This window comes from Grampus griseus (genome assembly GCF_964374135.1).
Source record: "Grampus griseus genome assembly, chromosome: 6".
Classification (NCBI taxonomy): Eukaryota; Metazoa; Chordata; class Mammalia; order Artiodactyla; family Delphinidae; genus Grampus; species Grampus griseus.
Window position 1 is genome coordinate 56,289,740 of NC_139000.1, and position 17,039 is coordinate 56,306,778.

A 17,039-nucleotide genomic window follows, 5' to 3' on the forward strand; every position below is an offset into this window, starting at 1 on the left:
ACCGTTATGTTTATTGGCAATTTGGATATATCTTGTAAGGATCCTGTTTCAAATATTGGTGTGTGTTGTTGTAGCTAATTAGGTAGTCTGTCTCATTGATTTTTAGGAGTTCTAGAGAACTCCTAAAGTAGAGTAGAGACTTGACCATTTCAGTTACATGTGGAGAAAATGTCTACTCCAATTCTGTGGCTTATCTTTTTTCCCTATGTTTGAGTAGTAGTCGTAATTTTAAGGGGTTGAATTTCTCAAAAATTTTCCCTAATGCTTATACTTTTTGTGTCTTGCTTTAAGAAACCTACTGGGGGTTGGTCAGGGTTGGGGATAGGTGAGGGTGGTCAAAAGGTACAAACTTCCAGTTATATGATATATAAGTTCAAGGGATGTAATATACAGCATGGCAACTATAGTTAACAATACTGTACTGTATATTTGAAAGCTGCTTAGAGAGTAGATCTTTAAAGTTTTCATCACAAGGGAAAAAATACTGTAAATGTGAGGTGATGGATGTTAACTAAACTTTTTGTAGTAATCATTGTCAATATATACACATATCAAATCATTATGTTGTATACCTTGAACTTATACAATGGTATGTCAATTATATCTCAATAAAACATAGAGTGGGGTGGAGGGGAGAAACTTTACTCAGAAAACATAAAGATATTCTCCATTATTACCTTATAAAAGCTTAATATTTACCTGTTTTAGATCTTTAATCCACTTGAAGTAGGTCTTTTTGTACAGTGTGAGGTAAGGGTTAGACTTAATACATATGAATAATCATTTTTCCTGGTATCATTTATTGAAAAACCCATTTTCCCCTCATTGATCTTCAATATCACCTCATCACATATCTTTTTGTGTGTGTGTGTGTGTGTGTGTGTGGTATGCGGACCTCTCACTATTGTGGCCTCTCCCATTGCGGAGCACAGGCTCCGGACGCGCAGGCCCAGCAGCCATGGCTCACGGGCCCAGCCGCTCCGCGGCATGTGGGAACTTCCCAGACCGGGGCACAAACCCTTGTCCCCTGCATCGGCAGGTGGACTCTCAACCACTGTGCCTCCAGGGAAGCCCCACATATCTTTATATTTGATGCATCCATCTGGTCTCTATTCTGTATCATTGGTCTGTTTTGAGTGTCCTTATATAAGTTCCATGCTTTCATAATATGACAGAGCAGGTCTTCTACCTTGTGCTTCAATAGTTCTTCTCTGTTCTTAGCTCTGTGTAATTTCATTCGCGTTTTCCAGTCATTTTGGTAATTTCTACATAAAAACCATTGGGAATTTGATAGGTACTCCATTAAATGTAATCCATGGGTGTGATTTCTCTCCATTTACTTAGGTCTTTATTATGATTTTGTCATGTTTTTATTAGGTGGAACCATATGAAATGTTTTTATAGATCCAAAATATTTGAATGTTGGCCATTATATGGTTCAGCCTGATATAATTCTCTCCAGAGGTCTGATCTTATGTGTCTGTTATCCTTATTTAACCTCAGATACCACTTGTTATTATAAATCCTTTTTAAATTTCATTTTTCTCTTTGTTACTGGTATATAAGTAACCTTTGATTTTGGATCCATTAGCCTTACTAGAGTTAATAATTTTAATTCACATGTAGATTGTTTCAGGATTTTTATAATTGTAATCTGTGAATTATGACATTTTTGTGTTGTAGTTTTCCTTTGATTGCTAACTTTTGTCTTCATTCACCAGTTGCCTGTTAGTACATTGCTGAAAGGAGGTGGTGAGAGCAGGCATCTTTTTTTTCTCCTGATATCTCTTTGAAAGTTTTACCAATAATTATAATGTTTGACGGGTATTTTGTAGGTATGCTTTCCTGGATTTGGTTTGACAATATTTTGTATAGGATTTTTGCATTTAGGTTAATGAGTGAAATTTGTGTATTAACTTTCCTATCTTAGCTATCCTTTCCAAATTACGTTGGTTTTATAAAATTATCGTGTGCTGTAATATTTTTCTATTTTATGGTAGAGTTTTGTGTCCTTTGCTTGAATGTTAAAACTTCTCAGTAAAGTCCTTTGGGGCTGAGTTTTCTTTGTGAGAAGGTTTTTTGATTTCTGTAATGATTATAGAACTATTCAGATTTTCTATTCTTGAAATAGGATTTAATTTTCTAGGAACCTATTTTAATTTTAGTTTATTGTCATAAGTTTGGATAGCCTCATCTTTAACCTGTATAGTCTTTGTTAATGTTGTTCCCTTTTTCATTCCTGAGTTTAGTTTGTGATTTAATCTCACCAAAGGTTTATCAATTTTACTATACATTTACAAAGAACTAACCTTCATCTTTGATACTCTCTATTGTATTGAAAGTGCAATGGAAGAAGCAAATAGAGGACATGATTTTTAATCTGCCTCCGAGATTTGATAAGGGAACTGGGAGTTAAAGTTCATGCTTGTTCCTAATTTTTAGTTTGTGAGTAGCAAAAAGTGAATATGCTTAAACTGTCTAATTCTAGTTAACAAATTCTTTTTGATTAACAACGTTGTGTTAGTTTCAGGTGTACAGCAAAGTGATTCAGTTATACATATACAAGTATCTATTCTCTTTCAAATTCTTTTCCCATTTAGGTTATTGCAGATTATTGAGCAGAGTGCCCTGTGCTATATAGTAGGTCCTTGCTGGTTATCTGTTTTAAATATAGCAGCATGTACATGTCAATCCCAAACTCCCAATCTATCCCTCCCTCCACCCTTCCCCCCTGGGAAGTTCATTCTCTAAGTCTGTGAGTCTATTTCTGTTTTGTAAATAAGTTCATTTGTATCATTTTTTTTTAGATTCCACATATAAGTGATATCATTTGATATTTGTGTTATACTTCACTTAGTATGATAATCTCCAGGTCCATCCATGTTACTGCAAATGGCATTATTTCATTCTTTTTAATGGCTGAGTAATATTCCATTGTATATATGTACCACATCTTCTTTATCCACTCCTCTGTCAATGGACATTTAGATTGCTTCCATGTTTTGGCTATTGTAAACAGCACTGTAATGAACATTGGGGTGCATGTATCCTTTTGGACCATGGTTTTCTCCAGATATGTGTCCAGGAGTGGGATTGCTGGATCATATGGTAGCTCTATTTTCAGTTTTTTAAGGAACCTCCATACTGTTCTCCATAGTGGCTGTACCAATTTACATTCCCACCAGCAGTGTAGGGTGCTCCACACCCTCTCCAGCATTTATTGTTTGTAAAGTTTTTGATGTTGGCCATTCTGACTGGTATGAGGTGATACCTCATTATAGTTTTGATTTGCATTTCTCTAATAAGTAGCAATATTGAGCATCTTTTCATGTGCCTCTTGGCCATCTGTATGTCTTTGGAGAAATGTCTGTTCAGTTCCTCTGCCCATTTTTTGATTGGGTTGTTTGTTTTTTGATATTGAGCTGCATGAGCTGTTTGTAAATTTTGTAGAGTAATCCCTTGGCCGTCAAATTATTTGCAAATATTTTCTCCCATTCTGGGAGTTGTCTTTTCATTTTGTTTATGGTTTCTTGGCTATGCAAAAGCTTTTGAGTTTAGTTAGGTCCCATTTGTTTATTTTTGCTTTTATTTCCATTACTCTAGGAGACAGATTAAAAAAGATCTTGCTGCAATTTATGACAAAGAGTGTTCTGCCTATGTTTTCCTCGAGTTTTATAGTATCTGGTCTTACACTTAGGTCTTTAATCCATTTTGCATTTATTTTTGTGTATGGTGTTAAAGAATGTTCTAATTTCATGTTTTTACATGCAGCTGACCAGTTTTCCCAGCACCATTTACTGAAGAGACTGTCTTTTCTCCATTGTATGTTCTTGCCCCCTTTGTCATAGATTAATTGACCGTAGGTGCATGGGTTTGTTTCTGGGCTTTCTATCCTGTTCCATTGTTCTATATTTCTGTTTTTGTGCCAATACCATTACTGTTTTGTTGACTATAGCTTTGCAGTATAGTCTGAAGTCAGGGAGCCTGATTCCTCCAGCTCCATTTTTCTTTCTCAAGATTGCTTTGGCTATTCGGGGTTTTTTGTATCTCCATACAAATTTAAAATTTTTTTTGTTCTAGTTCTGTGGAAATGCCATTGGTAATTTGATAGAGATTGCATTGAATCTGTAGATTGCCTTGGGTAGTATAGTCATTTTGACAATATTGATTCTTCCAATCCAAGAACATGATATATCTCTCCATCTGTTTGTCATCTTCTATTTCTTTCATCAGCATCGTACAGTTTTCGGAGTACAAGTCTTTTGCCTCCTTAGATAGGTTTATTCCTAGGTATTTTATTCTTTTTGATGCGATGGTAAATGGGATAGTTTCTTGAATTTCTCTTTCTGATCTTTTGTTGTTAGTGTATAGAAATGCAACAGATGTCTGTATATTAATTTTGTAGCCTGCAACTTTACCAAATTCATTGATTAGCTCTAGTCATTTTCTGGTAGCACCTTTAGGATTTTCTGTGTATGGTATCATGTCATCTGCAGACAGTGACAGTTTTACTTCTTTTCCAATTTGGATTCCTTTTATTTTCTTTTATTTTCTGATTGTCGTGGCTAGGACTTCCAGAACTATGTTGAATAAAAGTGGTGAAAGTGGACATCCTTGTCTCATTCCTGATCTTAGAGGAAATGCTTTCAGCTTTTCACCGAGTACTATGTTAGCTGTAGGTTTGTCATAAATGGGCTTTATTGTGTTGAGGTATATTCCCTCTATGCCCACTTTCTGGAGAGTTTTTATCATAAATGTGTGTTGGATTTTGTCAAAAGCTTTTTCTGCATCTGTTGAGATGATCATATGGTTTTTATTCAATTTGTTGATGTGGTGTATCACATTGATTGATTTGCAGATACTGAAAAATCCTTGCATCCTTGGGATAAATCCCACTTGATCATGGCGTATACTAGACATTTACAAAAAAACTAACGTTCGGCTTTGATCCTCTCTATTGTATTGAAGGTACAAAGGAAGAAACAGAGGACATGATTTGTAATCTGCCTTGGAGATTTGATAAGGGAACTTGGAGTTAAAGTTCATGCTTGTATCTAATTTTTAATTTGTGAGTACCAAAAAGTGAATATGCTTAAACTAATTCTAGTTAACAAAATTCTATTTTTAGCTTGCCATTTTCTGTTTCTATTTTAGCTTTGAAGAAAATTCAAAACAGAAGTCTAGGGTTTAAATCAGTTTTTCAAAACTTTGGTCACTTACTCTTGTATATTTAATACTGTATGAAATTATACTAGATTAGATATTCCTAAGTAGAATTTGAATCCTATAGCAAAAAAAAAATTTTAACCTTACTAAAACTATGGATGTACTTAGTGTATTTTGTGTCATTTTTTAGGGTTTTATTTACTAAATTGTATCCATAGTTGTTTATCATGCCATCTCTAGTGATCTGATTATTGAATGTACCATTCTTACAGACTATGAACTTGATGTCCATATCAAGTTATAAATCAAAGCTCACTGTATTCCAACCATATTGGCCTCCTTGTGTTGCTTAATCATGTAAACACGCTCCTGTTTCAGAGCTTTTGTACATGCTGTTTCCTCTGACTGGTCTGCTCCACACAGATATTCATTTGGCTTACTTTGTCTTTTGTTTTATTTCTTTATTCAAATATCACTTCGAAAGACAACTTTCTTGATCACGCTATGTAAAACAATACAGACAGACAGATACCAGGCATAGGTGTGTGTGTATATGATTGAATTCTCCCGTAGTCTAACTTATTTTTCTTTATGATACTGATTATCACCTGACATTTATTATTTTCTCTTGCCCTACTTGTATTAGTTTCTTGTTATTGCTATAACAAATTACCACAGGCTTAGTGGCTTAAATAATAGAACTTACTATTTTACACTTCTGTAGGTCAGAAATCTTATGAGTTTCACTGGGCTAAAAGCAGTGTCGGCAGGGATGTGTTCCTTTTTGGAGACTGAAGGAAAATTGACTTCCTTGCCTTTTTCAGATTTTAGGGGCCTCCCAATTCCTTGGCCTGTGGCCCGCGGCCCACTTCTCCATGTTTAAAGCCAACAAAATTGTATCTTTGACTGTTCATTTGTAGTCACATCTTCATCAGCCTCTTTCTTCTTCCCTTTTCTACTTTTCAAGGCCCCTGTGATTACATTGGGCCTATCTAGATAATCCTATTTAAAGGTCATTAACAAAGTCCCTTTTGCCATATAAGGTAACATATTCACAGGTTCCTGGGCTTAGGACATAGATGTCTTTGGGGCCTATTATTCTGCCAAGCATACCACTGGAATGTTAATGCTTTGATTTTTTTGTTGTTGTTCGCTCCTGTGTGTCAGGCCCTGTTCTAAGCACTAGTTAAAATAAATGTTCAGTAAATACAATACTTCATAGAATCTGAAATTAACGGTTTTCCATATTTTAACATCTGAAATTATGATGTATCTTAAAATTGCTATTGGATGACTAAAGTTGGGTTCTTTCAGATATTTGAGTTTACTTCTGCTAGTCACCTTGGAGTGCCATCTAACTTGAAGTTAAATTTCCTGCTTGAGCTTTTTTAAACCACACAGGTAGTATGAATTCATATCTGCAGACCACAAGGTATGCCTGTGGTTCAACTCTCAGGGGATACTTTTTCTCCTTATACCCAGGGGTAATATTGAAACACAGTCATCTTTATTTTCTGTATCTGCAGGGTGGTTTATTTGCCATTTTTCTTTAACATGAGAGAAGCCATTTGTTGTCCTAGCTTTGAGGGTCCTTCTTAGACTGCTCATCTCAGGCTTTTTTCTTGCTTGAGGTTTCATAAAATAATATATCTTATAGTTGTTAGCTTTCATTTGGTGTCCCAACTTTATTTGAGGGTTCTTCTTATACTGACCCATTGCAGGCCAGTTTCTTTTTTGGTAGTATATAAAATAGAGTATTTTTACAATTGTTTATTAGATTTCAGTGAAATAGGGTGTTTCCTGAAGGAATGAATTGACTACCTGTTTTGGTTGTGATCTATGCCTTCATTAGTTTAGTCAAGAGGAAATGGATGTAGTAAGTCTTCAACTTAAAATGATAAATGACTGGAAAAGTGATTTTAGTTTTAAGCTGTCTGATTTTGTGACTTTATTGAAGCCCATAGAAGGTTTCTCTTTCCAGGTGGGGTGGAATAGCTGGCTGCAGATCAGCATTCTTACCTAGAACAACTAGAATAGCCAGATCAAGTACAGTTGTCATCTGAAAGGCAGCAGAGAAGTAAGGAGAACTACCAGGGGTATGACTCTGGAAAGGGAAGAACCTTAGGAAGCAGTTAGCTTTTTTTTTTTTAATTTATTTTATTTATTTATTTATCTATCTATTTATTTATGGCTGCATTGGGTCTTCATTGCTGAGCGCGGGCCTTCTCTAGCTGCAGCGAGCAGGGGCCACTCTTCGTTGCAGTGCGCAGACTTCTCATTGCGGTAGCCTCTCTCGTTGCAGAGCCGCAGGCTTTTGGTGCTCGGCCTGCAGTAGATGTGGCGTGTGGGCTTCAGTAGTTGTGGCATGCGAACTCTAGAGCACAGGCTCAGTGGTTGTGACGCACGGGCTTAGTTGCTCCACAGCATGTGGGATCTTGCCGGACCAGGGCTCAAACCCCTGTCTCCTGCATTGGCAGGCGGATTCTTAACTGCTGCGCCACCAGGGAAGCCTGACAGTTAGCTTTTGTAGTTGCTTTTTACCCTGGGGACTATGCTAATTATGGATACAGGGCAAACCTCACTGAACAACTGGCGGCAGTGTAGGGACAAGAAATCAGAGCTGTTGGCAGATATGTGGGATGCCTCAAGCATATAACCTGTGCTCTCTTAGGACTTTTGCCAAATACTGGGTTTTCCTAGGCAGGAGACTAAAAACATAAGTAAAAAACAAAGTGGAGTTTTTAGCAGTCTTAGAAGGCAAACATGAATTTGGGGATCCCTGGTGGAGTGGACCCACAGAATATACAACAGGCTCTTAGTTGAAAACTGTAGATGGTTAAGGCAGACAGATAGACTAAACCTTACCAAAGCTGAAAAACCAGCCTTGCCTCAGCAGAGTTGCTAATTAAAATGTTAAACCACTGTAGTATCTCTCCAGCAGAAGGAAGATTGGACCTTCTTAATGGTAAGATAATGTCTGAAGCCTCTAATGTGTTTTTTTTTAACGCTTTTCTTTCTTTTTTTAAATTTATTTATTTTATTCTTTTATTTTTGGCTGCATTGGGTCTTCGTTGCTGTGCCCGGGCTTTCTCTAGTTGCGGAGAGCGGGAGCTACTCTTCGTTGTGGTGCGCGGGCTTCTCATTGTGGTGGCTTCTCTTGTTGTGGAGCATGGGCTCTAGAGCGCAGCCTCAGTAATTGTGGCACACGGGCTCAGTAGTTGTGGCTCACGGGCTCTAGAGCGCAGCCTCAGTACTTGTGGCACACGGGCTTAGTTGCTCCGTTGCATGTGGGATCTTCCCAGACCAGGGCTCGAACCCATGTCCCCTGCATTGGCAGGTGGATTCTTAACCAGTGTGCCATCAGGGAAGCCCACCTCTAATGTTTTAAATATACTATCTACCATGGAATCAAAAATACTGTGCTGCCAAAAGACAGGGCCACATAATAAAAAACCAGAAGAAGATAAACCAATAACAGAAATGGAGTCATAAGTGATCTTGATCAAATTATCAGGCAGGAACTTTAAAGTAATTATAATTAATATGCTTAAGAAAATAGTTGAAAAGATAGAGAATTTCAACTGAGAATTAGAATCTATAAAATAATCATATGGAGAATAAGAAGTGAAAAATACAGTTTCTACAACTAAGAGTTCCTTAGGTTGGTTTATCAGCAGATAAGACACAGCAGAAGATAGGATAAACTCAAAGGCAAGTCAATGAAAAATATCCAACTAAAACATTGAAAATATAATGGAAAATAATACAGAAAAGACTGTTATATATGTGGGACTTTGTGAAGAGGTGTGTTTACATCTTTTTGTAGTTCCCCAAAAGAGAGTAGGGTGAAAACTATTTGAAAATGTAATAGCTAGAATTTTCCAAAACTGATAAAAGACGTCAGTCGAAGATTGAAGTTTTGTAGTTCCTAAGCAGGATAATTAAAAAGAAAACAGTGGCATATTGCAATAAGGCTGCTGAAAACTAAAGGTAGAATCAAAGGGAAGACGGCTGAGTTTTAACCAGGAGTAGTGTAAGCTAGAAGACAGTGGAATGGCATCTGAAAACACTAACTTTAAAAGTTCTCAACTTAGAAATACATTTTTAATGAAAATATACTACAAAAATGAAACCAAAATAAAGACGTCAGACCACACCTGAGAGAATACCAACCAACAGACTTGCACTAAAAGAAATACTAAAGGGAGTTCTTTAAGCAGAAGGAAGATGATCTCAGATAGAAATAAGGAAATATAGGAAATAATTATGAACAGAGGAAGGGTAACTATTTGAGTACAAATAGACTACTGAAAAAATAAGATTAAAATATGTGTAGAATAAAATCATGATAACCATGTGAAAGATGGGATTAGTAAATGAAGCTTTGAGATTCTGACGTGATCAGGAAAGTACTGAAAGTAAAACGTAAAGCAGATTGATTTTTCAGGTTTGCATGGTGCATTCTCTAAGAACCACTAAAAATTAATAAAATATTAGCAAATTAAGAGTGGAAATAGAATAATACAAAAGAAGGCAATCAAGAAGAGTAAGACAAAAAGGTAGATAAAATAGAAGACATGGTAAAATGGTAGCAACAAATATATCATCAATTATATTAACTATATATGAACTAAATATTATAAAGACAAAGATCAACAGACTAGATTAAAATAAAAACAAAACTCTTAGGCTGCTTATAAGAAAATCTCCTTAAATAATGAAATCACAGAATTTGAAAATATAAGGATGGATGGGATTCTAGGAAGAGGGCAACAGCATAGATTTTAATCTTCCTAGATATCCTTATAAAAACAAATAGAACGAAAAGATCTAATCCAAAAATTAAGGGCAGTATCTACAGACATTTAGGGTGATGTGGTATCTCCCACAAACACCAAGATAGCTGCTGAGATAAACAACTGAAAGCTACAAGACCTGTGCGGTATTGGTAACTATTACAAGAGGAAGAAGAGGGTAACAGGATATATGATTGACCCAAGAACTCCAAAATAGTAAGTTACCTCAGCAACCTATCTCACCTGAGAGTAGCAGCTATGGTGGCCATCTTTTAAGATGACCCCCAATAATTCCTTCTTCCTGGTACTCAACAACATAGTTCCCTCCCACATTTTATTAGGGTTGCTCTTTGTGACCAGTAGAATATGGCAGAAGTGATGGTATACCACTTCTGAGATTGGGTTATGGAAGCTTCCATTTTGGGCTCTCTCAGATCACTTCCTCTGGTGGAAGCCAGCTATTATGTTGTGAGAATTCAGACAGCCCGTTGGTCTTCCCCGAGTTGAGCCTTTAGATGAGACTGTAGGTCTGGTCAACAGCTTGACTGAAACCTCAAGAAAGATCATGAGCCAGAACTACCCAGCTAAGCTGCTTCCAAATTGCTGATCCACAGAAACTGAGGTAATTTTTGTTTTAAACTGCTAGTTTTGTGGTGACTTGTTATGTAATAATAGTTAACTAATACAGCAGCTGAAGCCAGAAATGGGTATGCACCCCAGTTTGGATGAGTATACGCAGTTTGCAGTAAGGTCTGAAGAGATTAGAGCCCTATGAACTCTCAAAATTAGTCAGCTAAAGTTCCATTCCAGGACAAAGTCCCATATTGAGAATAAACTACTAGGAATGCAGTCCAAATTGAGTAGGACAGGAACAGTAAAGACAAAGGAAAAAAGGGTCCAGTTAAAAATAGGGCAGGGGAATAGAGCCAGGAGATACCAAAAGGAAGTTTCTATAGCGTCATTTTTTAAATTAATTTTTGAGGCAAAATTTACTTAAAGCAATATGTACCATATAAAGCCACCACTGTAATCAAGATATAGAACCTTTTCATTACCCCCCACCAAAAGTCCCTGTGGGCTCCATCAGAGTCACAATTACTACTACAACCCTCAACCTTGGCCTCAAACTACTGATCTGCTTTCTATCAGATTAGATTTTAGCTGCCGTAGTTTTGAATGCTTCTCCAAAAAGCAACAACAACAAAACTGAGTTATGTGGAGCTCTGTGGCTGTGATCTAGCAAACCTAATTGAAGTTATACCCTCTAAAGGGTCAAGAAAATTTTATAAAAACAAGCAAAAGAAAAACATTGATGTGAAATCCATACAAAATTAGAAGAAAAAGAAAAAATAAGGAACCAGGATAACACCCTTACAAGGAAAACATCCCAGAAAGACATCCATGAGTCAAGAAAAGGTAAGCCAAGAATTTTAAGTCTAGCCAAACTGGCCTTCAGTATAAAGGCTGGAGACAAGCTGTCATTAACTTGTAAGAACTAGGGGAGGAATTGTTCTCATGAACCCTTCTTGGGAAATCTTGTAGAGAACTACTTTCAGACCATCAAGATGACTGTAGGCAATTTGACATAGAGTAGTGATAAACATTAAAAATATCTCTGCATCTAGAACTGGGACTAGAGGGAGGTACATAAAGGAGAAAGTGTAGTATGTAATGGTTTTATGGTCTGACACTGTAGATATAACTGTAAGACATGGCAGAAATACACAAAGAAATTTTAAAGTATTTTCTGTAGTCATAATGACAACTGGTGAAAATGTCATATGTAATGTGGGGTAAAGCAAAGAAGTACTTGTAGCATTCTAATTTAGGCATCCTTGGTGTCTTTGAGAACTAGGATTTTCTGATTGTGGGGGAAAGGAGAAAGAGAAATAATTGCCTTGTCAAAAGCAGACTTATCCTTTAGTCCTGAATTTGAACAGAAAGTGTTTGCATGAACTCATGAGGTATCTTGTATGTGTATTAATGTGTATGTCTAAATTTTGTAGCTTGGTCTAGAAATAGTGATCAATCCAGTTTTAGAAAGCTTTTCTAGTGCCTAAATTGTGGTCTTAAAATAACCATTTCCACCTAAAAGAAACTAGGCTTCCTTGGAGATAAGACTACAGGCTGGGGGGGCGGTCGGGGGTCGGAAGCTGGGGCCAATTGAGAGTAGCATCTACATACTCTACCGAATGTAAAATAGATAGCTAGTGGAAAGCAGCAGCATAGCACAGGGAAATCAGCTCGGTGCTTTGCGATGACCTAGAGAGGTGGGATGGGGAGGGTGGGAGGGAGGGGATATGGGGATATATGTATGCATATGGCTGATTCACTTTGAAACTAATACAGTATTGTAATACTAACACAGTATTGTAAAGCAATTACACTCCAATAAAGATCTATTAAAAAAATAAAGACACTGGGTGGGGGCAGAAAATGTACAAGATGAACTGAGAACAAAAATCTTGTCTTGCACATAACAAGGAAGCCCACAAAGATTGCTAAATTCTTGTCAGAAAGATTTGAGAATCAGCTGGAATATCCCATTGGCCAAAGATGAGGCGATTTGAACATCAATAAGGAAAATATCTAGCGTGGATTGAAACACCTCAAATACGTGAACTCCTAGTTACATAGAAACTCATCAATCAACTACATAGAATGTTTGAGAACTATGTTTTTTAAACTGCTAAAGAAAGCATTTCATCTATATTTGTTATATGAGCTATACCACTGAGTCACCAAGTAATTGATGAGCTCAGGTTTCTCTTTATGGAATTATTCCAGCAAATAAGTAAAAAAGGAATGAAAGAACTAGAATACCAACATTTTCCAATTCCCAGTGAATTAATCTAGGCATTGAGCATCTATGGCTGCTGTAGGAAAAGACAACTAAATAATTAGGTGCTTACTGATGAAAATAGACCTATAGACAGTTTTACCCAAAAAATGAACCTGGATTTGAGTAAACATTTAGAGCAAGGGTCAGCAGTTTTGTTCTATAAAGGGACAGATAGTAAATAGTTTAACCTTTGGCCGCCAGATGGTCTGTCGCAATTCAACTCTGCTGTTATAGCGTGAAACCAGCCATGGAGAATACATAAACGAATAGGCATAGTTGTGTTCCAGTAAAACTTTATTGTTAAAAACAGGCATCAAACCAAGGGTTTTCAGCCTTTACTCCAGATCCAACTACTGATTTACTGGAAATATAAATGACAGAAAAAACTAAAGTACACTTTGGGAATGCAGGTATCAAAATCGAGACCATGGGAAACTCTATAGGACAAATGGTGGGGCTTCTTCAACAAATTATAAGGAAAAATATTGGGAATTTAGTTTTTGAAACACAAAACTATATCATATACTTAGGCAGACAGGTGAGAAGATTGAAGAAAATTAAGGTAAATATAACTCATGGGAGGGAGTGAAGAGGTTGTGACTGGGAGGGAGGACATGAACTACTGAGGTAGTTGACAGTCCTCTCTCTTGTCATGGCTGATTACAAGGATGTGTACCTTATAATTGGCTAAACCATACATTTATCTATAAATTTTCTGCATTTGACATTAAAAGTTTTAAAAGGTGAAATGATTGAAAAAGTCACCAAGCAAATGGTAATCAAAAAAACCAAAGGTACACTTTTGATACAAAATGCATTACTAGAGATACAAAGACATTTCATAAGATTTAAGGATCCTTAATCTGTATGTACCCAATAATATATCTTCAAAAATACAAAGCAAAAGTTGATAAATTAAAAGAATTATACAAATCCACAGTCACAGCAAGAAACTTTGAAGAAGTATATGCAAACAGCTATAAACGTGGCTATGAAAAATATGGCTTAGTATTTGAAAGACTTTTCTTTGTAATAAGAGGTCATCTATTTACCCAGAAACTTGCCATATTTATTGGAAATATGTTTAAATCTTTCATTTTAATTGGGAGTATCATTTTACCTAGTCTTTAAGTTAAATTAAATTTACAAGATAGCTATCTTCTCACCAGATGATCTGAGTCTTGAATTTTTTTTTCCTGATATTAAAAGTGACACTTAACTTCAAATATTAATCATTGGACTTTTCCTACTGCTGGAAGCAATAACTCAGTGATTAGAATAGCTGTAATCCCCATTTGTAAATAGGAAGTGTTCAGCGAGTTTCCAAACTGACTTTTAATTACTATTTGTGTGTGATTTAGATTTTGCTGGCAGAGGTTAACCTTTCTTCCTTTTTTAAACAGGGGTTCTGAAGGAAAATTAAATGACTGTCAGATAAGATTCATAAATGAAATCTTCAAGATCGAGAAACCTGGAGCCCATCCTCTTTCATTGGCAGATGGAAAGTTTTTAAGTATGGATTTTTCTTACGGGCTGAGACTGCATTTATTGTTCATGATTGCCATTTTAACTGGCCAGGGAATAACTTTTGAGAAAGTATAAAATTGTAGACCATACAAATTTATTTTCAAGACAACCATTTTGATGTAAGATCTATTTTGGTTTAATGGATTTTTCTCAAATGATAAGATTTGTCTTCAAAAAATATTTTCTCATCTTGGCATTTTGCCATTTTCTTGCTGTTTCCTTTATTATAGAGTCTGTCCAGATTAAAAACCCACTTTGGTAATGTTGTGGCCATTTAAGATTAATTTTGAATAGTGAGACTTATTTTTATACTAGTAGAGCCTAAGAATAATAATGCTGGTTGAGCCCTGAATTTCTGGGAGGTAGTGAATGAGGTTTATGTCATCGTTAGGATGTTAGAGTGTAGCCTTCTCTCTTCCTTGCATATATTTTACTTAATATCATGTAGCTAGTTGGTAACAGAGGCAGACTAGATTCTAAGTCTTTTCATTCATGGTTCAGTCACTATCTTTGCAAATAGGTTACAGTGTCTCATACTCTGTCAATTCTGATTTTTTTTCTGGAGAACAATTCATTGACTTTATGCTGTGTGTCAATGTCTAGTATATTCTGGGAAAAGAAATATTCAAGATTAAATAGTTCTGCCTAACCTCTTCTTACCACAGTTGTGCAAGATTAGAACAAGACCAAGACCTTTTAACAGATCAATAAATAAGATTTCCATGTTACTGGTCTAAGCCATACTCATTTTTTGAGGCTGTGATGCTAATACATCTACGTGAATTAAGAACCTTAAGGCATACTGTGTATGACTGTTTCTGTGGTTTATGACTGTTTCTATGGTTTATGACTGTATGGTTATATTCTAGGAATAAAGGTAAACTTGATAAGTAAACTTATTTAATGTGACTTACTTGCTCTCAGTAAAACACAATAGAAAAAGAAGATTGACCAGGTTTTTCTTGTGTTTTCTCTCTCAGTGTATCTGCATATATATGTTGTTCTCTCCTCTGTCTAATGCTAATCATGTTATAGCTACAGCTTTGAACTTCTGTGTAAAGAAACCATTTCACAGCCAGATTGCCATTGACCAGATCATTCTCCAAACCAAAAATCTAAACATACCTTTGGTATTTTAGGTCTGTGAAATTTCCATTACTTATATGTTGTCACAGCTACCTTAGTGGAAGTGAAACAAAATTGTAACCTTCCATTCATTAGCAAGAATAGGCAGTGTGATCAGTCAGAAAGTTAGTACTGAAATCAGTGGCAATTTTCTTTCCCCGTCTCTTATTTGTCAGGTACTTCTTCCCTGTTTCTCTTAATGAACAATCAGCTCTGATACGGTAAATTCCTCGCGAATTTATTGTGTGCATTTGTAAGAAATTCAGAGTATAGAACTATATAAATTATAGAACTCCCAAGAGGTAATCACTCTAACAATATATGTCATTCTAGACATCTTTCTGTATCTATCTAATTCATCTTTGTGTATCTATACAGTTAATTTTGTGTAAAAAAATTTATTCTGCAATTTCCTTTTTGAATTTAACATATTTGGCTACCTCTGTATTATAGTTCTTATAAACTTACCTCATTTTACACAAAAATCTGTCCAGCTGTTAACTCTTTTGACATTTAAATTTTACTTTTGGTATTAGTGAGCATTACTATAAGATTTCTGTGTATATATGTATATTTTATAATTTCAAGTGAATATTTTGGCAGAAGGTGTTTGGGTTTAGATGGGGGAGGCTGGTGGGTTGGGGGAGGTGGGGGGCAATAAGCGGAACCTGTTAGTTGCCAGAGTTCTGAACCAATTGACAAGTAAGATAAAAATAAATAAATAAACTGTTAGATACTGCTACTAATGAAGAGTATATTGGCAAAACCAAAATGGTTTGCTAACTTCTAATAGCCGTACCCCTCCTAGTTCAGTCCACAAGGAAAGGTTTGGATCTGCAGAATAGGTGTTACATAATAGTTTCGTTTATTACGTAGTTAAATCCAAACAACTTTGTTAAAGTATTGTATTTTGCTGAAATTTTAATATATCTTACGGTGCCCTGTGAGTTCACTGCATTGCCCCTAGGCATCTCGATGCACATTTGGGGAACTTTAAAGTACTATACTGGATTATTTCTTATGGTTCTTTTCTCTTTGTTAAAAAAGCTGCGTGTTATTCTCATGGGTTTTTCTTTATAAGATTCATAGAGATAAAAATGATTTTAAGACTAGGCTTGCTATAATTTTGTTCTTAATAGGGAAAAATGACCCTGAATGTGACTTTTGTGGTGGAGACCCAAATAAGAATGCCGTTCTTGCTCCTGTCATATATGTGGTGGAAAACAGGAACCCAACATGCAAGTTCTATGTGATGAATGTAACATGGCCTATCATATTTACTGCCTGAATCCTCCTTTGGATAAGATCCCTGAAGAGGAATACTGGTATGATTATCAGGGGATTTTTGTTGCTACTGTGTTAAGAATTGAATGTGAAATGTGTCTTTGAAACACCAAAAGTAGATTTCTAAAGATACATAGTGTATATATTTTTTTGATAGGTAAGAGGTAGATTTATGAGGAGATACACATTCTGTAGGCAGAATGCGGTCCATCTCAGAAGGCGAGAGCGGCCTACATAGTGTATATTAAAGGGCTTAAAATTGTATAACTAATGGTTATTTGGCATTGATCCCTTTATTC

General features: G+C 36.0%; 1 protein-coding gene across 1 annotated transcript in view; it reads left to right on the forward strand.

The window, feature by feature from the left end:
• Positions 1–17,039, forward strand: part of UHRF2 (ubiquitin like with PHD and ring finger domains 2) — a 74,969-nt gene that overhangs the window by 35,753 nt on the left and 22,177 nt on the right. Inside the window, 3 exon segments of the mRNA XM_082657591.1 lie at positions 14,208–14,317; positions 16,596–16,640; positions 16,643–16,781. Of these exon segments, the coding sequence (XP_082513717.1) occupies positions 14,208–14,317; positions 16,596–16,640; positions 16,643–16,781 (294 nt within the window).